The 22,866-nt window shown below is 36.3% G+C and overlaps 5 protein-coding genes across 11 annotated transcripts; 1 reads left to right on the top strand and 4 right to left on the bottom strand.

Annotated features, from left to right (window-relative positions):
- Window positions 1-521: 521 nt before the first annotated feature.
- Window positions 522-5,165, bottom strand: LOC110158628 (organic solute transporter subunit alpha-like). Its single transcript, XM_020923141.2, has 8 exons — window positions 4,167-5,165; window positions 3,755-3,906; window positions 3,119-3,192; window positions 2,734-2,892; window positions 2,204-2,315; window positions 1,754-1,900; window positions 813-918; window positions 522-733 (listed from the first exon to the last, which is right to left on the bottom strand). The coding sequence occupies exons 1-8, from the start codon at window positions 4,249-4,251 to the stop codon at window positions 579-581; spliced, it is 990 nt and encodes a 329-aa protein (XP_020778800.1). The 5' UTR covers window positions 4,252-5,165; the 3' UTR covers window positions 522-578.
- A 20-nt stretch (window positions 5,166-5,185) lies between these two features.
- Window positions 5,186-10,873, bottom strand: LOC110158450 (palmitoyltransferase ZDHHC20-A-like). Of its 4 annotated transcripts, XR_008631547.1 has the most exons (14): window positions 10,726-10,871; window positions 9,637-9,663; window positions 9,442-9,536; window positions 9,241-9,361; window positions 8,528-8,597; window positions 8,347-8,379; window positions 8,125-8,245; window positions 7,531-7,663; window positions 7,335-7,461; window positions 7,177-7,263; window positions 7,023-7,096; window positions 6,895-6,935; window positions 6,198-6,829; window positions 5,186-6,095 (listed from the first exon to the last, which is right to left on the bottom strand). XR_008631547.1 is itself a non-coding variant. In XM_055148568.1 (13 exons), exons 1-12 carry the CDS (start codon window positions 10,841-10,843, stop codon window positions 6,898-6,900), a joined length of 1,041 nt encoding a protein of 346 aa, XP_055004543.1. In that variant the 5' UTR covers window positions 10,844-10,873; the 3' UTR covers window positions 5,186-6,829; window positions 6,895-6,897. The 4 variants fall into 4 exon arrangements, 3 of the variants coding, with proteins under 3 accessions (XP_055004543.1, XP_020778604.1, XP_020778603.1); XM_055148568.1 differs by having other exon boundaries at window positions 5,186-6,829; window positions 8,528-8,594; window positions 10,726-10,873; XM_020922945.2 differs by having other exon boundaries at window positions 5,186-6,829; window positions 6,899-6,935; window positions 10,726-10,872.
- Window positions 10,874-11,376: 503 nt separating this feature from the next.
- Window positions 11,377-14,345, bottom strand: pcyt1bb (phosphate cytidylyltransferase 1B, choline b). Its single transcript, XM_020922814.2, has 8 exons — window positions 14,188-14,345; window positions 13,349-13,442; window positions 13,105-13,221; window positions 12,880-13,031; window positions 12,722-12,800; window positions 12,492-12,634; window positions 12,221-12,409; window positions 11,377-11,825 (listed from the first exon to the last, which is right to left on the bottom strand). Exons 1-8 carry the CDS (start codon window positions 14,269-14,271, stop codon window positions 11,589-11,591), a joined length of 1,095 nt encoding a protein of 364 aa, XP_020778473.1. The 5' UTR covers window positions 14,272-14,345; the 3' UTR covers window positions 11,377-11,588.
- A 1,829-nt stretch (window positions 14,346-16,174) lies between these two features.
- On the top strand, window positions 16,175-19,966 carry lipia (lipase, member Ia). Of its 3 annotated transcripts, XM_020922812.2 has the most exons (11): window positions 16,175-16,332; window positions 17,045-17,129; window positions 17,588-17,958; window positions 18,031-18,139; window positions 18,218-18,319; window positions 18,405-18,494; window positions 18,587-18,754; window positions 18,842-18,931; window positions 19,014-19,122; window positions 19,382-19,558; window positions 19,628-19,966. In XM_020922812.2, the coding sequence occupies exons 2-11, from the start codon at window positions 17,072-17,074 to the stop codon at window positions 19,710-19,712; spliced, it is 1,359 nt and encodes a 452-aa protein (XP_020778471.1). In that variant the 5' UTR covers window positions 16,175-16,332; window positions 17,045-17,071; the 3' UTR covers window positions 19,713-19,966. The 3 variants fall into 3 exon arrangements, with proteins under 3 accessions (XP_020778471.1, XP_055004412.1, XP_055004413.1); XM_055148437.1 differs by having other exon boundaries at window positions 19,382-19,966; XM_055148438.1 differs by having other exon boundaries at window positions 16,202-16,311; window positions 19,382-19,966.
- si:dkey-71d15.2 (SH3 domain-containing kinase-binding protein 1) lies at window positions 19,351-22,821 on the bottom strand. 2 transcript variants are annotated; one of them, XM_020923087.2, is made up of 5 exons: window positions 22,422-22,821; window positions 21,495-21,566; window positions 20,882-21,123; window positions 20,356-20,419; window positions 19,351-20,279 (listed from the first exon to the last, which is right to left on the bottom strand). In XM_020923087.2, exons 2-5 carry the CDS (start codon window positions 21,558-21,560, stop codon window positions 20,241-20,243), a joined length of 411 nt encoding a protein of 136 aa, XP_020778746.1. In that variant the 5' UTR covers window positions 21,561-21,566; window positions 22,422-22,821; the 3' UTR covers window positions 19,351-20,240. The 2 variants fall into 2 exon arrangements, with proteins under 2 accessions (XP_020778746.1, XP_055004414.1); XM_055148439.1 differs by lacking the exon at window positions 22,422-22,821 and having other exon boundaries at window positions 21,495-22,407.
- Between the last annotated feature and the right edge of the window lie 45 nt (window positions 22,822-22,866).

Here is a 22,866-nt window from a genome sequence, read left to right as displayed (position 1 = left end):
TTTTGGGTAACCACATTTCTATTGTCAGTTATATATTCTAAAATTTTGAAAATGTACACTCCACTTACTGAAGTTGTTATTGGGATTTTTTGTATGTGTTTTGTGTAACTTAACTGTAGAATTTTATTTTGTGTGTTTTCTGGTCTGCGTAAAGTGTGTAATGTGTAATGCATTTGGGCCATTGTAGTATACTGCCACCCTAAGTGAAAGTGTGGCAGGATGAGATGCAAGCACTCCCTCTTGTGGAGAAAAAATTGACAAAAGCAGAGTTTGGTGCTATTTATGGCACCCTTTTGTCATCCTACAGCTTTAATAAAAGAAAGAATTGGAGCAGCTAACTCTAAAAATATAACAGTGGTATCAAAGCAATTTGAACACCAGATATTTATTTCAGTTTGTATTTTATACTTACTGTTCAGTGACCAAAAAGATAAATACTTTTATATATAAAGGAACATTTACCTGTGCATAGAATTGTCTTACAATTGTTTCACAGTACAAAAAGAAGCTTTTAGGGTTAGGATATAAGATATGTATATTAAAGTTTGACATTTAGAGTCCCAAAATAGTCATGAGTCTTATACATCATGCTCCTCAGAGGGTGCCTTCAGGGCCATGCTGCCATTGTGGGTGTTGTCCTGCTCCTCGGGGGAGTCATACGTGCGTCGATATAAACAACGAGTTACCAGTGTAATGATGAACATCTCCATGATCATCAGCTGCTGACTGAGCACTGGGGAAGAAACAACACAGATCAGGTGGAAACTTTATTTATCAAAAAAAGCATTACAAAAATATGTAAAGGTGCTTACTGGAGCCACGGGCCACAGAGGAGAAGGGAGGGGAACACGCAATTGTCCCATTCAAGGACAAGATGTTAATGATGGAAGCCTGCAGCTGACTTAGGACCAGGACCAGCTAAAATGACAACAAACAACAACCACACTATGAGTAATGGATGATTTTAACTTCAAACTGAAACTGTTTCTGTTGCTTGAGAACAGAAGAAATGTATTAATGGAATATATATATATATATATATATTTTTTTTAAAAAGCTCTCTTAAATATAATGTTTGTTGTCATTTTGAATAGACCTTACTTTTCCTTAAGACTTTTTTGTAGACTTTGTTTTTTTGTTGATCCACAGGAAATTAGAGATCTTAATTTCTTGAGGATTACCACAATAATTCATCTCCCCACTTTGAGTGCATAACATTTATATTTAGCACAGATTTATACTGTCCTGATTTATATTGCTACTCGAACTTAGTATTTTTTATTTATCACTGTACACATCTGGTGGTGGTAAGCTATTTTTATTGTCATAGCTGCTCTGGGGCTGACACAATCATGACTACCAACTTATAGACCACATTTACACAGGCCAAAAATAATACCAAAGGTTATTGTAAGGTCTGAACCACCATCCAAGCCACTATCCACACTTCTTAACACTAATCTTATGTGGTTAGATACACTGAGACATAAATTAGGTAACTGCTGAGTTTCAGATGACATTACAACAGTCTGTAGACAATACTGTTTAATACAGATGGAAGCAGCTAAAATAAATATTAAAATACCGTTTTTGTTGAACTTTTTGTGAGTTCTTGGGACTAGTTATTCATAAACTGATAAGGTTCAACATTTGTGAATTGAATTGTATGTATGAATTGAGCTGTATTTCTATATAAAATGGTATGATAAACAGACACAGAAGTTTAGCACAATCTTTGATGCATATAACTGACCTGGTACATGGCGTATTTGGGGATCATCTTGAGGTGACGCAGCAGCCTCCTCGTGTTCATGAACGTGATGCCCACAGGCCAAAGGGAGATGATGGTGAGGACTCCTACCATCGGGTTTATCCAAATGGTTGCTCCAGTAATGCTCAACTACAACCAGACACAAATCAGATCCAGTTTAATCTTGTCACAACAATACTTAAATCGGGCACTATGTAAGAAAAAATGTATTTTCTCCTTGGGGGTGATTGATGTTTTACCTGAAATGTTCCACAAAATGGCATACGATATAGCAAACTTCTTCTATAGCGGACTATACCACAAATATTTTCATTTATTTATTTTTTTGGGGGGTGAAATTGAATAAAGGATAACCAGATACTTAATACCATTCTGTGGAATATTCCAGACAGAAGTTGTCAAACTTACACTGTGCCCGTTTTATTTACTTACATCTGCGGGATTAAAGTTTCCATTTGTCCACAGAATAATGGAGATGATCGAGAGGACTGTTTTAAGAATGGCGTATTGTAGAGAACCCAACTTCAGCAAGAACAGCATACGTCTACAAAGGCAAATATCAAAATAGGAATTATATTATTGTCTACAAAAATACAAAAATATAGCACTACATTATGAAGGACTGGTGACTGCTATCTTATCTAATTGTATTCTAGATTGACCACCATTGTTACAAATTGACTTGAGTGATATTTATTTATTATTAATAATTACACCTAAAATTAAGGCTGGGCAACTTATCAAGTTCATTTCCAGGTCATTTCTAATGATCAGTGATCGGTCTACAGCCAGTTCTTAGTCTATGAAAGCATGTGGTTTAGAGGAGAGTGCAGAAGAAGAAATTGGGCTGTTTTTTGTGTTAAATTTCGGTTTATGCTCATCAAATCAATGTACAGCCATTTTTATTATGGTTTGAAAAGAAAATATTGGATTTCTTAAAAATTATGTTAAATGTGTTTTACCGGGACATGGGGACTTTGGGCAGGCAGACGCAGCAGCAGCAGCACGGTCCTGTACTGATCGAAAAGGGTTGACCAGAAAACCTTTTCAGGAAGCTACTGCTGCCCCCCAACTCCTCCACTATCAACATGAGGATCTTGTACACCACCACTGCGAAATAACTGCACACACCAAGTTTTACAGTGTCATAATATTAATAGTTTTGTACAGCACATCCAGAGAAAAGCCTATAAAAATGCTTTGTACATGCTCAACAAAGATCTTTGTACAAGTTCTGTGTAATGATTCATCCACTTTTTATTTGAGGACATAATCTCAAGGACAAAACAAGCTATTTTATGTGTTTGTATCATGTGTTGAAATAACGAAGAGAGGGAGTCAGCTCACCAGTTTGATGTCATATCTGTGAACATGACTGCTCTGGGGATCCACAGCCCAAAACAAGACATGGTGGCAATACACTGAAAAAGACAAGTGAAATGAATTTGAGATTTGCATTTAAGTCATTGTGATGATTACGATCTTTATCAAATTGCTGTTTAACTGTCAGATAGCAGATGTTTTAACCTAGTTTGTGGTTAGTTTAATCCTACTCACATGAAACAAAACTATCAGCATAAGTAAGATAAAAACATTTTCACAATAACATCATAAAGTGGTTACTCAACCCCAGAGATATATTATTGTCAGTTGAGCCAATAGAACAATATGGCAAGTTTTTGGGTCAAATCCCTAACAAATAATGCTAAGGTTCAATGCCCTCCATGTGAAATTATGACATCATTAAATTCAAGAAGATGAGCATGTGTTTTACTTTCCACTCTTCTTGAAGTCCTGAACTACAGCATATTTGGGTTTTTACTAAATTTTAAATGTATTTGGATTACCTTAACCCAGTCTTATCACTTCTTATGGATACCAATATTTGTTTAGAAAAACATAAAAATATAGTGTATTGAACTGTTTCTTCAAGTGACAACAGTCGTCAGTTTTCATCACCTCAAATCTATAAATAGAACTTACAGGTGCTGCTCCATTGATCCAGATGACAGTAATCTTTTTAGGGTATGGTAGGTTTTTGTAAATATACACACAGGTGTCCAGATACAGCAGCAGTGAGAGGCAGGACATGAAGGTCAGAATGGAGTACAGGCAGATTCCAAATACATCCAGTTCTACAAAGAAAATACAGAGACAAAATGTGAATGAGATGAGAAGGCTATCTCCAAATCACATCTTTTCACTTCCATTTACATTTTTAGGTAGTATTTGTTTGGTAATTTATCATTGAACTACAGAAATATTATTTTAATTTGTTACAAAAGTGTTTTACATGGCAAATGATTATCTATTAACAGTTATAATTTGTGTTTAACCTTCTTTAATTGTACAAAAACATGAATAGTACATTAGTAGTACAATAGTAATTTCTCACCTCTTATCACATCAATGGCCAGTGGAGGCTCCTGTAAACATGATGGATGAATTGTACTATTTAGCGTCTCCTCCAAGTTGTCCATGCTATATTTTAAAAAGTCTAAATCACAAAATGGTCAGAAGTCTGTAATCTGCACTGTTCCACCAGTAGAGTGAAGGAATGACAGCTGCTTTCAGCACAAACCATCCAAGTAACTAATTCATCCATGGTGTTGGGCTATAACACTGAAGACACACAGGTCACTGACCTACACCAGTGTGTCACTCAAGATGAACTTTGACAAGGCGTGCCATTTCCTTTGCCAGAAGAACAAATAAAAACTATAATATTGTAAAGTTACTTCATGCACATAATAAACCAATCAAGTGTTCAAATAACTTCTAAGTTCAAAGGTTGTAAAGTGTCTGGTTTAACTATTAAAGTCATTAATGAGGGTGGTTTCTTAAGAAGCTTTTAGTCAGGGCTTGAGTGCTGAAGATCAGTAACTCCCAGGTCATTCACCCTTAGCTGAGGAGGCCTTTATCTTTTAGAACAAAATGACATTTAAAGTAATGATACAACTATAGTGTACAGCATGAAGTGAAGTCATTACTTATTAGGACTCCTGTCTAGTGTACTGTAACTTAATAAATAATAAATTTTCTACTTGCACACAAAAATGCTTAGTAAGGAGTATCAAAATAAAATGAAAAAAACCCCACAAATGTTTAATTCTTTTTGGAGTTATTCTATATTTTTAGGGAAATTTGTCCACTGCTTTTGGTGCTTTTTTCAATGGGAGCCTGTTTGAGCTGTAGACAGCCATAATGTGCTGCATGTATTCACCGTCACTATCACCATCACAAGGATTAGCCTACTGGACAGATTTTATGACCCCAAACAAGTGAGGAACAAAACATTTTTGAGATAAAGTAATAACCATCAGTCAGTCAGTCACTGTGCCAGTCACCTTACATCACGCATTTGAGATAATAATATGTGTTAAAATAAGAACACTAAGAATAACACTACCAATATAAATACATACAGTTTATTTTAACAGTTAAGAAACAGAAATCCTTCAACAAGTTCTCAGTAAAAAGCTGTCTTATACAAAACTAATTACTTAAAGCACATAATTAGTTCTCACTCAATAGCAAAAGTTTGATCAATGGAAGTGAGGGCATTTATGTTACACAAAATACATAATTTCACTTAAATAAATATAAAATTAAAGCATTATCTTTAACAAATTGCCAGTCTTTCCTTGGTTGAAACCATTGCATTATTCAACAAAACACAGATAAATACAACTTTAAAACATATATATAAAAAAATAATATTAATTTCATCATATTACAGTGCAACAATTTGGTCAAGGGTTTTGTTTTTGGAGTAAAATATAAAGTGGCTGAAGAACATGAAAAAAAAATATATATATATACATGTAAACACATTCTTCAAACTGACATCCTTATCTAGGAAACTGTTGCTTAACATATTATACAGTCATAGTAATACTGGTCCATTATGAAACAATTTCTTGAGTGGCTTTGTACAAAACATTCAGTTTAACACATGAAACCCATCCATCCATTTTCGTCCGCTTATCCGGGGCTGGGTCGCGGGGGCAGCAGCCTGAGCAGGGACTCCCAGACTTCCTTTACCCCAGACACGTCCTCCAGCTCCTCCGGGGGGACCCCGAGGTGTTCCCAGGCCAGCCGAGAGACATAGTCCCTCCAGCGTGTCCTGGGTCTTCCCTGGGGCCTCCTCCCGGTGGGACATGCCCGGAACACCTCCTGAGGAAGGCGCCCAGGAGGCATCCAGAACTGATGCCCGAGCCACCTCAACTGGCTCCTCTCGTCGTGGAGGAGCAGCGGCTCTACTCCGAGCTCCTCCCGTGTGACTGAACTCCTCACCCTATCTCTAAGGGAGCGCCCAGCCACCCTGCGGAGGAAACTCATTTCGAGCACTTGTATCTGCGATCTCGTCCTTTCGGTCACTACCCAGAGCTCATGACCATAGGTGAGAGTAGAAACGAAGACTGACCGGTAAATCGAGAGCCTCGCCTTTCGACTCGGTTCCCTCTTCACCACAACGGTCCGATACAGCGACCACACCATTGCCGAAGCTGCACCGATCCGTCTGTCAATCTCACGTTCCGTCTTCCCCTCACTCGTGAACAAGACCCCAAGATACTTGAACTCCTCCACTTGAGGCAAGGACTCTCCACCCACACATGAAACCATACTGTACAAAGTAGTACTACAAATGTTACATGTTTTCTTTTTTTTACAAAATTATATTAAAATTATGGCAACAACTCATCTTGGTGACAAGGACCAATCATATTTTAGTATATGACAGGATACACATGGGTTATGTTAGAGTAAAAGGAAGTTTCAACATCTGATCATTCATCATTAATTTATCAGTATCATTATTTAATCCTTCATTCTCCCAACAGTTTCACAGGTTTTCCTAAACTGGCTAATGACATAATAAAATAAAAACCCTGTATTGAAATCTTCTGGCCTTTTTGTTTTATATTTGTGCATTTGATCTCTATTGTGAAGTTTGCAGGCAATTTGTACAGAATACTGCACCAGGGGAGGGGCACGGAGGAATCACAGAGGATGGTTAAGGCATCACATATTCAGTTTTAGCTTGAAATCTCAGACCTGAACAAAACAACAATTAATGAGAAAAGAAAACATGTAAACAGTGAAGCAGCAGAGACACTTACTCACTATGACTCATTCTCTATCACCACAGAGTCTGCTTGTCCTTTAAAACAAAACAAAATTAAAATTTTATAATATACCCCTATGGTTCCAATTTTCATAATTACTGTAAAGAAAAAGAAAAACATACCTGTTTTGTCCAGTGTATGCTCTACATTATTTGCAGGGTGACACAGGTTTGTTGCACCATCCACAAGGTTGCAACTAAAATCCATACACATTATTTTAACCATGAAATACTTTAACATATATCAACATTTGGGTATTTTAGTAAAGGGCCTGACCTCTTTCCATTTTGCTGAAGAATGCTGTTGGCATGTTCACGATCTATATGAACCAGCCTGGTAACAAATGAATGTCCATCTCCAAGGCTGACAAAACAATCACCCAAATTAATGTTTTGCAATGCTTTTAAAAATAAATGTTGAAAAAATGTGCTGACCTGGAGAAAACAGGGAAGAACCAGTACTTTGCCTGATCACCAAAGACCTCTGCAACATTTCTTCTGAAGCCTAAAGAGAAGCCATTTTTGTCTGGTCCACTAGTAAAGACAGGGGCCCTGAAAGCCTCTAAACATGCAAATATCAATTAAGAGACAATTAAGCAATTTCATAAGAGCAATTGGTGAGTAAAGGTACCTATAGTGGTGCGGTTCTTCCCAACAAGCCACAGGTGATAGCTGAGCAGTGAAACAATGCTGATGAAAAACAAAGCCGCCACAAAGAACAAGAATAAGATGTGGAACTTTGCGTGAGTTTCAGGAAGCAGTTTCTGAAATCAGACACAATACAGTTGTGGAATAACAAAACAAACAAAAAAAGCAATAGCAACTAATACAATAGATAAACATTTCTTTAAAACTAAATAAAACATGCTCTTACTACCTAGTACATCTTATTCAGTATTTGTGTAAAAATTCCATAAAAAAGTGAATAAAAAAGAAAATTTTATAAAACAACTAATGATTGTTGCAGAGTATATATTTAAAATATGATTTGCAGTCGTTTTTAAGTGGTCCCTTAGCACAACAACAAGCTTTCCACTATTGGATCGTGTGACAGTCAGTGTGTGAACAGTGTGTACAGTGTGAACAGTAGCACCAGATAACGTGCCCCATGACACTTGTAGTAGTTTGTGGTTTTTGGTTCATGTTTTGATCTTATTTTGAACACATTTGTTGTGTAAAACTGCTGTGTCAGTGTCAAATTGAAAAGAAGAAGTCCGTTACCTACCTTCCAAAACTTGATGAAATATTGTATTACTGTGGCACAAATGACGATGCAGTAAAGTGAAGCATAACCCAGAAATAGAATGAAGAATTTATAGTTTGAGAATCCAACACAATTATTGACCCTGAAAAAAACAAAGACAAAATGAACATGGACAGTGTAATATGTGCCCATACAACTGATATAATTGTTAAAAGAACAATATATGAGGACACAATAGTTTACCAGGGGCAGTGGTGGTCCATTTTCAGCACACATCTGCAGAGGGAAAGCAGACACGAGACACAAACCATCATTTATGAGAGCATCGCCTAAGTCATAGTAACTATATATATATGTATAATATTTCTTTGTATATGTATAGTGGACTTCTATTTAGACTGAAATGTGCAGGAAAACCACTCACCTCTCGCACGTGGAGCAGTGATGGCAGCGGTCAGGTTTGATAACTTGGCAAGAATTACAGTATGGAACTGCTATTGACAAAAAAATTTTAAAAGAACAATTACTTCTTCTTACTTAAAGATTACGAATTGTGCGTTTAATCAACTTTAAACTGTATAGTGAGGATGCTGTTTAACTTGATGTTCATTTAAATAGTTTATCAGTCTATTGTTTACAGTAAAAAAAAAAAATCAAAATTTATCCAGGCCAGCCCTACTTAATATACTTAGTAATAAATTACATCTACAAAGATAAGGGAAAATGTTTGAGCCTGGTTTAATTTTGCATGTCAAATGTGTAGAGTTGCAAATGGCATATATTTTTTAAATGGATTTATTCTATACACTGACCCCTTTTGCTCCAGCGAAGACATTATGAGTCAATATATTTAAATTGTTTAGATGAGAGTCAGTATGTGACAGTGAAAATGAGCCTAAATGAACCAGGGTCCCACAGGAAATGTTATAACCGGCACCTGAGCCTTTTGGAAACCCCGGATGCATGAGTCACTGACAGAAACAAATAAACAACTTATGTCACATACAAGGTACATTATGTTATCCTGTTTGATTGTATTCACAGGTTCAAATAAAAAATAAAGTGTATTCATGAACTTTAATAGTAAGTGCTTACAGTATTTTAGAGCTAATTTTGTTCAGTAGTGTCATGGTTTACCTCCTACAGCAGTGCGGGTGTACACAGGTAAATTTCGAACCACTTTATTCAAAATCTCCTGTTGTACTTCTGCTCTTTCCTCTTTTTCAAACTGGTCTTTCTCTGCTCTGGGCAAACTAAACTGTTAGGAATATAGAAGGACAGTTAAATAAGCTCAAAACACAATAAAACTATGAAGATCTAACTCAAAAACCTACTTACTGCTTTAGAAGGTTCAGCTGGTGTTACCCAAATGGTTTTCCAGTATGACCAGATGAACATGATGAGGCAAATATGGAAGATGACCAAATAACTGACTGTACAAAGAAGAATAAAAGTTTAACCAGGATGTTGTGCAAATTAATTTTTCAGGCAACAAAGGTAAATCCAAAAAGTGTAACATTGTGTACAACTTACTTCTCTCTGTATTATTTGGGATTGTATCTGGATAAAAGGAAATAAAGAAAAATCAATACTAAATTAGACACTAAGTAAATTCTATGTGGGGCAGGGCAATTAATCTAATTTTAATCGGGACTAAGACATGTCTAATTGTCAATGATATGGTAGCTTTTTTAAATCAAAGGTCTACAACCAATCCTCTGTATGTAAAAGCATCAGCAGAGTTCAGACTTTCAAAGAAGAACTTTAGCTATTTTTTATGTTCTATTGCAATTATTAAAATTCTGTACTTTATATGGTATATAGCATCTCAACCAGCCCTATGCACACATTACATTAGATATCTTTAATTTTATAAAATAAATATTGAATTGAATGAACTGTATTCATCTTGTTTCTACACATCCCCCATAGTCTCACGCCACTCCTCCATGTGGCAGCAGCCTGGTACGACCAGCATTGACCCATTCACAATAGTGAGCTTTGTGTTCCTGCACTTATACAGAACTATAATGTACAACATACATTAGACACTGTGCCTCATAGTCACTTGGGAAATGGAATAGTGCTGGGCATTTACAGACAATAAAATTATATCTAATTACTTTTTAAAAAAATTAAAGTCCCATATGTGTATCTACAAAGTAACAAAATAAATACAAGTAGCACCAGTACATTTTTTTCCATTATGATGATTTACTATAACATAACATTGCCTACTGCCTAGTACTGATAATATTATTATATTTATACCTGCTATCAAATAATATCTTATCAGGTCCACAGTAACTGTATTAGCTTAAGTATATTTGTAATGACTGATGATGAATAAACAGATTGTGCCATGCTGACACTGTTGTACAAAGTTTAACCTCGGTTTTACATGTGTATAATACAGTTTTGCTTTGTCATAAACATGTAAAAAAAAAAAAAAAATTATACTGCTTAAGGGTTAAAGGTGATTTTCATTCCCATCCTAAAGGAGGAATCTAGTAGAGTTTACATTAAAATCCTCCCATTCAGCAGCAGCTTGACAAAGTTGTTATCGATCATTAAACATACAACACTGTAAACAAAATAAGAGTAGAAAACAAGTCTACTTACAGACACACAGCTCTATGACATAGGCATAATAAGACCAGCCGATGACAAGGTTAATAAACAGAACAGGTACCCAGTTTAAAGCCCGTTTACAGCACCTTAGCGCGTGAGAGGGCGCCATCTTTAATCTGCAGGACAGTTAGCTGCGTAACCGTCATGAGATGATTTTACAGTCAAAACTACAACTCCCAGGATTGGTCGGTATATGGAGCATGCGCAGTTTTGCTTGTGTCCGTAAACAAAGTGCACGTTTCGCAGTGGTTCTAAAACTGTGGTACGGGGCCGGGTCGCCTCTTGTACACGAGATTCAGGCGGTAGTAAGGATCTTTTGATATTCAGTAAATTATTTAGATAATTTACATCCAGTTTTGAATTAGTCTTTATGTCCAAAGCATGTCCTAGTTGTTTGTCACCAAGTATGATCTTGATGAGATTTAGATTACAGATTTACATGAATTTATATACCGTCTATGAGTTGAAGTGAGAGGTACCGTGATGTGACTATTAATTAAAATTGCAAGTGCCAGGCCATAGACTGTATGATAAGAAGAAACAGTGATATTTGACAATATTAATATTATAAGTGAAAAATCAGGTAATAGTTCAGTTGTTTTGTTTTCCCCCAAAAGACAGGGAAATTATTACTTATTTTACTTTTTATTGTCTTCACACTCTGAGAGCAGAATCATTCAAATAGAGATAGGACATTGAAATACAAAGACAAAATTCTCATGTGTTCAAGGTGCTATGTAGGAGTGGTATGGCAGAAAGCACCATGCAGTCACTCTATCTATGATGTTATTTTATGATTAAAATGAATTTAACAAACACAACAAATTTAGTTTTTTGTTCCAGATATTGGATGCTTATTGCGCATGTCTGGCATAGGTGGAGGCAGATTTAACTGAAGATCTTGAGCCCCTTTTCTGAGAAGATGCTGATGGAGAGGAAGGTGGACTGACAGAGGAGGAGGGAGACAATGATGGGGAGGAGTCTGGAGATATGGAGCGTCGTCTGGTAGGACTGCTGCTGGGAGATCCCCGTGGCGACGAGTAAGGTGAAAGTGCCTGCAGCATACGTCCACTCCTCTCCTGGATAGCATGCTAAACAAAGACAATAGTAGAGATAGAGTCAAAGCATGGTCTAATCTTACTAATGATTGGCTTCACATTTACACACTTGGATATAACTTTGTGCACCAGCTATGCAAACCTCACTAAAAATACAGCAAATGCAGGTTTTGTTTGTATTAGTAAGCTATATTCATAACTCCATTAAAGGTACATTGTGTAAGTTTCCATGGAAACTCCATGGAGCTGGAGAAATGTTTGTGGAGATGCAACCCAACTCAGAGTAACAGCACATATTTTTTTGAGCTATAAACAAATCCAAAATGAAAATAAACAAACAAACAACAAATACTTACTGTGGTGTTATGTGTTATGGTGTTAAACTATTTCCGAACTATTTCCAAAGTTGTCATGAAATTTAACCTTACCCAAGCTCCATCAGGACCAAAAAGCTCCAGAAAGTTTCCAATGAATTCTCGTGATTTTTCTTCCCACTTGTGAATCAGATCATGGCTCTTCTCCTCCACTTTGTACACAAAGCTTTTGGACTTCTCCTCCACAGTGCGGACCGTCTCTTTTACTTTGTCCACCTGGTTCTGAAGTCGATATTTATTCTCCTGTTTAAGAGACATGGTACTCATCACTAACTGAAAAGATGCTATCCTACAAAAACATCTCTCTAAAACAAATTGTTCTCACATTAATGAAGCCAACATTGAGCTCTCTTGCTGTGTAGCCTCTTTGCAGGTTACGCCGGACATATATGTCATAATTTCTAACTATCCTTGTGATGAGATCAGATGTGGAGATGCCCTCTGTTCGCTCAGTAGCCACAAACATACCTGTCATGTAAAAACAAACATATTAATGGCTTGGTTCATTTTGTGTTTAAAAAATATATAATTATTTACGAAACAGTGTTTCTTCACCTGCCTCCTTGATGTGCTTATATACATCTTCTGATCCAGCAGAGGTGTAGGGGATGTCATCATGGGCGACAAAGTCAATCTATTAATATAATGCATAGATGAAGCTCACCTGCATGAGTACCCTTTATGTTTTATTTTGATTAGGGCATCATTTTAACCTTATGTAATTTGAGGAAGTCAGTGGTGAGAGTCCAGGGAGCGTCCCGGACAACTTCATCCACATACCGACAGTGTGTGAGGGCATCATACCGTTCATCTTCTGACATCACAGTAAACCCTTTATATTTGTGGGTGAGTTCATCACTGCAAACTAATGACAAAATCAAATACTATTGAACTTATTTATAAATAATTTAAACAAAGATTTGGGAATTTAAAAGTACCTCCTACTATCAGGTGGGTGTTGGGAAACAAATTCTTGGCCTGCATCAGGGCTCGAGCATGTCCCGAATGAAAAAGGTCAAAAATGCCATCAGCGTAAACCCGTACAGGACGATGTGCTACAACAAAGTATGTGATATTTTATTTTTCATAGTCATAACATAGCATATTATCTCTTTTATTCACTCATTTTGAACACACCTTACACAAACTGCCTGTCTACATTTGAATGAATATTTTGTGTACCTGGAGTGCCCCTCCGCGCTTGGGTGATTGTCAGTTTTTCAGTCTCAGCTTCAGAGCCTGTCGGCTTTGCAAAAGGAGCTGGTTCTCTGAGCGCCTGAAAATGCAAATGAAACCTGTGATTGCTCTTGAGTTCCTCAGAAAGGACACTGTTTTTCAAAATGTTAACATTTCCAATAACACCTAAGGGTATTTCCACCCCCTAAGTGCATCCCTTCTCTGAACATGTGTGGACTTGTATTCTGTAAAAGAATGTAACATGACAACATCCATCCTACATTATCATTAAATATATTTGGCTCATATCTTCACAACATAATTAACTGCAAGCAAAGCACTCACTTGGCATTTTATCAAAATTAGATAAATAATAGTCGTAAAGCAATTATCATACGATTTTGTTCTGGACTTTGTGTTTTCTGCAGATATCTATTATCCATAGACTCATTCTTTATCTGCAGTGAAGAGATAAACTGTACTTTAAACTGTAAAATGCTACACTAGTTCTAAACAATGACATGGCGAACATAAAAATATTTACCTACACTGTACAATTAACTTGATTATGCTTTGCACCAAAAGATTATATTGCTTCTTGTGTGCAGTGATTAGCATTTTGACTGGACTGTTTTATGCCAAATGCCCTCGTTGTCTTCATTCTTTATCCAAACTTAATCCAGACTCTATCTACATAATGACTGGGATTCCTTATGACTGCTATCTTCAATTACAGTTACAGACTTAAGTGTAATGAATTACAACATGCTCTCTAAGTTATATTCTGCGTCTTATTTTAATGTTACATTTCTACAAGGTTTGTATCTATTTGTATTATTACTTACCTTTCGTGGGACTCTCCTCTGGTTTTGAGTGGCCTGTTGCTGCTGATGGCCATTGTTATTTCGACCTCGTCTCCTCCCTGCCATGGTCTCAGCTGGTGAATGTCCAGTACAGTGAGATTGGTGACTCCCTGTTTAAGTGCACAGCCTACTGCATGCTGGCCTGACCCTGGTGACGAGTGAATGTAGTGGGCAAAGTTCACTCCAGAGGCATAGATAATCAATAGTGCGGTGAGTGGAGACTTTCCAATATTTCCTGAGAAAGCAATGTGGCCGGAAGAATCTAAACACAACAAACAGGCCAACTGGAAACTTGTTTCAAAACAGTGTGAATAGATTTGTTTTTAATCTAAAAGTTTGAAATTTGGAGGACGGTCTAAGTGAAGTTACACATATTATATGACATATTACATCCCCTTCAACAGCCTTTGGAACCAAACAGTATGATCTACTCTGAGCATTTTAAATTTACATGGTGTACAGAGGGTTGTACCAGCTGTTATATAATGAGAACCGATACTATCAGTAACTTTGTTTACACTGTCTCTGTGCTATGTAGCAAGTATTTACTTTTATAGTATACTTCTATATATAGAATAGTTTACTTCTATTCTTTATGTATAGTTTACTTCTATTCTTTATATAGTTTTCATCATTAATATATTTTAAACATTACTGCTGCCCCTAATACAATTTTATTTGCACCACATGTAAAGGAAAGAACAAGTCAGAACATTTTACATCCTTGCTGTTATTACTTCATGTAAAAAAAGATATTTACAATATATATTGCTAAATGCTTAAATGTTGGTCATGAACCCATTGTCTGTTTTTACTTACTACACAGAAGAGTATCAATAGAAAAGACAAAATAAAAATGTGACAGTTAAGTTAGAAGTGAAAATATTTTAAAAAGTATCAGACTTCAAATATTGAATAGTCAGAAAAAATCCATAGAAATTGTTTTCGCTGGACCAGACTGCTAATGGATTTTCTGGGTGGAGTCACTACTTTCTGGTGTCCCTTTACTATTTTTAAAACAGGCCTGTTTGGTCAATGAATGAAACTGCACCTTGAGGCCTTGCTCTTGTGACGCAATATATTAAATAGCTGGCTTCTCCCTTCACAACAACAAATCGCCCAGTTTTGTTTTCTATGTAATTTTGCTCATTGTAAAATGACTATCTGACATTAAAACACAAACCCACAGTTTCTGATGCTTGGGACAGACTTGTGACCCAAGATTTTAATGAGACTTTTTTACACAGAGACACAGATTTCCACCAAATTATTACACCGTGAAATAAGGTTGTCAGGAGCATTAAAAATCAGATACTAACTGATACTAAAACCAGAATTGAAACTAGAACTAAAGCAAATCAATAAATAGGACAAAGTTTGACCTTTCCTGAACAGTTTTAAAAACTTCTGGAGCTTTATCAGAAATATCATGAGAATACATTGTTTCATGTTCTAAAGGAAATCCTATCATTTTGTGCTGAAAATTAAAGTCTATTGTTTTTTTTGTTTTTTTTTGTTTTTTAATTATAATTATTACTGTGGTAATTACAGAATCATTTTTCAGTATCTAAACTATTTTTTAACTTAACTTTTTCTCATCTATTTAGATCTTATCCATATATCTTATGGTAGGAGAGCCTTTTCACACACCTTTAAATCACGTTTCTATTTTTTGGCAATGATTTACGATTACAAATCATGTCAACACCCACAGAAACTATCTGTACTTAGATTCTATCACATTGTGCTTTTTTGTTTTATTATTTCATTGCTACAACTACTGGCACAAGGTTAATATTGTTTGAATCTGATTATTGTTTAACCAGTGTACACTTTGTGATTATGCAAATTACATTAATCTGTTACTTTCGCTGTGATTTTCAGTCATACCAGAGAAACGCACCAACATGCTCTGCAGTGGCCTGACCGGTTTGAGGCAATATCACTTGGCTGAGATCACCTGTGAGAGCACTTTGACAAAGGGGTGGGGCCTTCTCTGTGAGGACATGCAGGGCGGGAATACTACATCAGACTTCTTTCTCTCTCCTCAAGAAAGAACTGCTGGCAAAATATGAAGACACTACACACTCAGCTCTGACTTACACGGTGAGCAGCCAGGAAACACTGGTAAGAGAAATGTTCCACATTGTTGTTGTTGTTGTTGTTGACGTTGTCTAGTCTCATCCGAGGGCTGGGAGTGGGTTACATAGGGCTCCGGTGGCAATAGAAACTCAAGGCTGAGCAAGGAGCAAAGGTTAAGACTTTTACAGTTCAGTTTTGCTTTGAGAAATAAAAGAAACAACAGAAAAAGGGCAGTAATGTAGATTTTTTTAAAAGCTAAAAAGACATCATTTGGAATTGTTTAGTTGTGATTTGTCAAAAGATACAAGAGTTATGTCTTGTTTTGATTCTCGTGTATATTGTATTAATATCAGATATAATTTAGTCATTATTTAAAATTTCTTTACAACTTAAGTAAAAGATACAAAAGGGGAGCAGGTGTGTTACTTGCTCCCATATAACAAATGGGTTTTATATTATTAGTAATATATATATACAGTTGAATATAGCAGGTTAAACTGGAATTACTTCTGTCTTTTAGCCTACATCTTTTTATTGTTTAGCTTATCTTATTAAAGCAATTTTATCAGCCAGTTGGCACGTATAAAGCACATATTTGTTAAAGGCTTGACCAGGGTTGTGGCATAATACAAAATGAAACAACTACAGTGTAACCTATTATTTATTGATTGACCTTAGGGAACACTGTTTGCACCATTGTAGCCATCATTGACATTTGGTACTGTAAACTTTTACATTGTACGTGTTGTATTTGTAGAGAAATTTCTCTCTGTGTTGGTGAAGCATGTTCCTGTGGCAATATTTGACACCTGTGCTGCTGATAACTCTTCAAATATGCAAAGGTAAGGCACGGCACCCGCAGACTTAAACACAGTTTCAGTTTACCATGGTTTCATGCACTAAGCGTTTGACAGTAAACTTTTGTGTTTCTGGAAAGATGCATTTGCAGAAGTGAAAATTCTCATGAAATTGTCTGAGTGACATTAAGAAACACTGGAGTTCTCATGAAGAAATCATGGAATCAATAATAGCATTTTTTATTTTTTTTATTTATGTTTTTTGTAGCAAAATTCAACATGATGTTCTGCTTTTATTACAATAGTAAAAGTGAAATGTAAGGCGTAATTTGCATTTATATATATTTATTGTCAAAGATGTCTGCCTTTAAATCCTTAATGAGGGAATGCTTTGTAGTTACAGTGACAATTTTGTGGCTGAATTAATAGTGCAGATTTCACCTCTGAACTAGATTGTAATTATGTTATAGAGTCAACATAATTATTTTATTTTATTTCCACAGCGCAGAAGTGTGAGGAGTTTACTGACTTAGACTTAAAACATGCCTTCATTGGAACACATCTCAGAGTAAAGCTGCTCCTCTACACCAGAGAAAATCGTTCATGTGCTCTTCAGCTGTCCCACACAGACCTGTCGGCTACGCCTAGTTTCAATGTATCTCGTCCGACCACCTTCATCATCCATGGGTACCGTCCCACCGGCTCTCCTCCTATTTGGATCAACGAATTCACTCAGCTGCTACTGGAAAGAAAAGACATGAACCTCATTGTGGTGGACTGGAACAGAGGAGCAGCCAATGTCAATTATGTCAAAGCAAAAGAAAACACGCTGAAAGCTGGAGAAAACCTCACAGCTCTGATCAAAGTCATGAAGGTAAAGTTGTGCAAACATTTGTCGTCACATAATAATAACATGCTTTTGCCTCATTGTGGTTTATACTTTCAGAATTATGGTGTTTCTCTCGACTCTATTCACATCATTGGAATCAGTCTAGGAGCACATATTGCAGGTTTTGTTGGAGCCAACTTTAATAGTTCAATTGGTAGAATAACAGGTATGATGGAAACATGATATTATTATGATAAAATAATCATAATAAAGAATACTGAATGATCACTGTTTTTGTTGGCAGCACTGGACCCTGCAGGGCCCCTCTTCACAGGCAGCTCTCCAGAAAACAGGCTGGATCCCACTGACGCTCAGTTTGTAGATGTCCTGCACACTGACATCGATGGTCAGTCTCCATTGTACAGTTTTTTATTCATATCGCAATGTATAATACAATACAGTATTTTAACATGTTGTCTTTGTGTTTTCAGCCCTGGGCTTCAGACAACCTTTAGGTCATATAGACTTTTACCCTAATGATGGCACAGACCAGCCTGGCTGTCCAACCACCATCTTTTCGGGTATGTATGCACACAAACACTTTAATTTTATACATTTTCTAAATATACAGCATGTTTTATATAAATGTATTCTTTTCTGTTTCCTTCATTAGGAGGTGCCTATTTCAAATGTGACCATCAGAGGTCAGTGTTTCTCTATATGGAGTCTATAAAGCCAAACTGTAAGATTAGGACATACCCGTGCAGTTCTTACAAAGACTTTCTGGATGGCAAATGCTTGAACTGTGAGCAGTTTGGGCCTGCTGGATGCCCCATATTTGGTTTGTTGATTCTCTATGTACTCTATGACATTAGGTGTATTCATTTTACTTTTCTATAACATAAGTAAAACATTATGATCAATACAGGTTATGATGTTATTGAGAGAAAGGATATCATTGTGAAGCTGAGCCAAATTAAAACTTACTTTAAAACAAATCCAAAATCTCCCTTCTGCAGTGAGTACAAATTATGTTCATTTACACTGTATTTTAAGAATGTCTATTTCTATTCTAATTTTATTTAAATGTTCTTTCTCAGTGACAGCCTACACAGTTGATATAGTGACATGGAACCAGGAAGTACGTTTTGGATATATCACCATTAAACTTCACAGTGGAAGCAAAGAATCAGTGGCCACCACTGATCAGTAAGTTGGTTCTGCCTTTTCACTGTAAAACATAATAAATTGCACACACAAGCCTCTGTAAACCTCATCTGGATAAATTAAGAGGACTTGTCTTTGGAATGCCATCAAGCTTATTACTCAAACTATAAAAAGGCAGCAGAACAAATTTAAAAATTACAGATTATCCAAACAAACAGGAAGACTATTTGGGAAAAAAAACTTAACTTATAAAGAAAATGCTGCATTCAGTACATTTAACAACTTTATTTTCATGTTTCAGTGGAGCAACAAAGTTCAAGAAGTTCACAAAGACTCAGATGTTGGCCCATTTTGATTCATACATTGAGGGTCCGGTGGACAAGATCTCTCTCACCTTCACCACTGGAAATGTCTTGCAGCCCCTTTATAAACTCCGTGTCCTGACACTACGACTGACACCCGTGGAGACCAAAGACAGGTACACCAAAATTAAAGAAATAACTTTTGTCTTTTTGAAAATATTGAAGTCATCTTTTTCTCTTCCCAGGCCTCTGTGTCGATATGATTTTATTCTTGAAGAAAACCAAAAGAAAACACTCAGACCTATTCCATGTGAGGATACCAACTTCTAAGGACTGCGCCTTCCAGGTTATGTGTGCCAGTCGGAGGGCTTTAGTGTCTGAACCAGGAAATGTAATTGGACTGCAGGACAATCCAATCATACAGTATATAGTATCTTATCATTAAAATGTGATGCCATGTACATTTAAGATAATATATTTTTATAGAGTATTTTTAAAGTATTTGTTTGTATTTGTAAGAATTAAGTATTATTTGTGGATGTATCATTATTGTTGCCAAAAAAATAAACAATGCCTGTAATACATTTTGTTTGTTAATAATTCAACAAAATAACTTAAATAACAATTTTTTGACACTACACACAGATGCTGATAAAAATGTATGCTGTCTCTACATTAATCTTGCCTATAATGATCAATAAAAATGTACACAGCAGCAACAGATAGCAAGACATTTAGTTGTCTAAAATACCATGTAAAAGGTTTAACATTTTTTTAAGATAAAACTAAAAAAGAATATTTAAAACTGAAACAAAATCATGCTGAAAAATTATACAAATTCATCAATTGTTTCCTGCCTTATTTAGGCATGTGCTTCTTTATGCGTTTGATCTCCATCTATAAAAAAGGTTACTGCAGTTAACTTAGACAATACACCGTAGGCCAAATTTGTATGTATCCTTGCACAGTCTACCTGCAGAGTCAAGCGTATTTTCTTCTCCTCGTCCAGTTCGTTCATTAACTGCTTTATTTCTTTACTGAAGAAAGAAAAAAACTGCATCAAAATCATTTCATCTCATTAACAAATAATTTAATGTTTGGTCTATGTTCATATAAGTGTATAAGCTTAAAAATATGGGATGCCAACAAGCCAAGTTGCAGGTCACATCTAAGCCTGTTTAATCAGGCATTTGTTTAGCAATAAAACACCATGAATCCCTACAAAATAGATTAGTCCTACTTTAAAGTCATACTGTTGCGCATAGGAAGGGAAAGCAAAAAAAAGTCAAAAAAGTCAACATTACATTAATTTAAATGTACTGTGTAACTTAAATGTCACAGCATTGTCATTTGTTTATTCTGGGTAATTTACAGAAAAATGGAAGATGATTCCAATATTGTAAGTTAACCACTCTGCCACCATGCATGCACAGTTGATAGTTATAACTTGTAAGTACAGACAATATATACAGTGTATGTGTTAGTTTATTTTGACTCACTTGTGTTGGGCCTTCATCTGCTCAAACTGCCCCCTCAGGACTGTCAGCTCAGTCTGCAGCTGCTCCAGGTTCGGCGGTTGTGAGGAGTTTGCTGTTGAGTTCTCACTGGTGGGATGGCTCCTGCTTTGTCCAGGGGGAACTGTCTGATGGAGAACAGCGGACAAGGCTTTGGGAAGCAGAGAGGAGAGGGAATCACCCAAACTGGAAGCTGGAGGCTCTCCTTTTGATGTTGCTGATATAGACTAGAAAATAAAAAGAAAGTTTATTGCAGATAAAAAGTTATACTTGTTGTGCAGTAGGTCTGTCACAGTCAGTGTTGGGAAGTAAGTGAATACACGTACTAAGAATACATATTCAGAAAACTCACTTTGAATAAATGTATTCAGGTACTGTTACTTTTTCATTCCATGTTTCATTTTGGTAGTTATTTTTCTAAAATCAAACAGTGAAACAAACATAAAGCTGGTTTTAATCCAATGAGGTGTATTTACAGTATAATTTAAATGCAACTCAACATAAAGTATTAGTGTAGTGTAAGTATCCAGTTACTATTTATTGAACCATACAAGCCGAGATAATAACTAGTAACTGCCTATTGTGCAGTTTGACTTACAGTGTCAGACTTTTCTTTACTTGAATCTTCATCAACACATTGGTCATTTCCTCTCCCTGATTCCATATTCACCTGTAAGACAAGATTTCAAGATATCTGATCACTGAATTAAATTTAAATTCATCATACTGAAAGTTTAGTAGAAGGTCAGAGCCAAGTTATCTAGTGTTTCAATGAGTGGTCATCTGAGTCAGCCAAAGGAAGTTAAAATCATCCCAAGGACACACAGGCCAAAACAAAACTCCCACGTGTTACTGTAGAATGAATGAATAAATGACACAATGTTTAAGTGGAGGTAAACACTGTTACACATGTTGAGTCATTTTAATGATGATAAAATGTACAGTATATACAGCTATGAGTGGAATACTTCCCAGAGTCTGAAGCTCGGACAGTAAACGGCTGGGCTCATTTGGTTTTTCTGTCACTAGAGCCACAATAGACTCAAATTCTTCAGTATCTTTAAAATAAAATAAACAGTTCAGTTTTTTGCTCTCCAGTGTTTTCATGTTTTTTCTTTTGTTTCGTTTTTTCACTTAAAAGGTTATAGTTATGAGGCTTACCCGGAATGAGGACTGAGCTATAGTTGCCCATCAAAGACACACAGAGGAGAAGACTACAAGAAGGGTAGACGCTGCTATAACAAAACTACATCTATGAGACAAATGACAACAGCAAAGTATAAATCTGTTCTCTCAGTGGGCCTGTTTTTCTATGGAGAACACTGAATTGAATCTTAAGGATTATAAGAAGCTAAGTTTAGTTGCCATTTCCAAGACAGCTGTTTGTATCTGACAGTTGCAGAAAACAAATGTGTGGGCTACTTTGTTTACAGTCCCCCAATACACACTGACATAGACACAGACAGGCTCTAGTGCTCAGTAAACCAATTAACAGATTACAGCGAGCTGAGGATGAGGCTCTCACCTTGTTTTTGCAGCTTTCCCGTGGAGAAACTGTCCCGTGTGAGGAAACTCGACACCTTCCATTGTAGCTCACTGTAGAGTCGACTGTCGCTGTGTCGAAGAGTGTCACCGCTAAGTTTAGCACATCCAGAGCCGTGCCTCCGAGCAAATGTCTGAGCAGGGTGAAGGGCGACAGTTTTGTTTCAAATGCCAAACTTAAAGGTGTACTACGGAACTTTTCTGATGAAGAGTCCGCTACCTGCTTGACTCCATGTAGATAGTTTTGCTTTACCTAGAATTTATAGCAACAAAACACATTTAATTGACTCAACAGAAACAGGCAGGTAGCAGATCCTCGAAAAGTTCCATAGTGCATCTTTAAAATGACTACCATTAGCCATGCCACTCCAGTATGGTGTTATCTAGGGCACTTATTGTGTTTATAGTTCATTATAGGCCTATTAAGA

This window comes from Boleophthalmus pectinirostris, unplaced genomic scaffold (genome assembly GCF_026225935.1).
Source record: "Boleophthalmus pectinirostris isolate CB_2022bp ecotype Guang Dong unplaced genomic scaffold, ASM2622593v1 HiC_scaffold_12, whole genome shotgun sequence".
Classification (NCBI taxonomy): Eukaryota; Metazoa; Chordata; class Actinopteri; order Gobiiformes; family Gobiidae; genus Boleophthalmus; species Boleophthalmus pectinirostris.
Note: the sequence above shows the minus strand (reverse complement) of the source record. Positions and strands in the feature narration are given on the sequence as shown.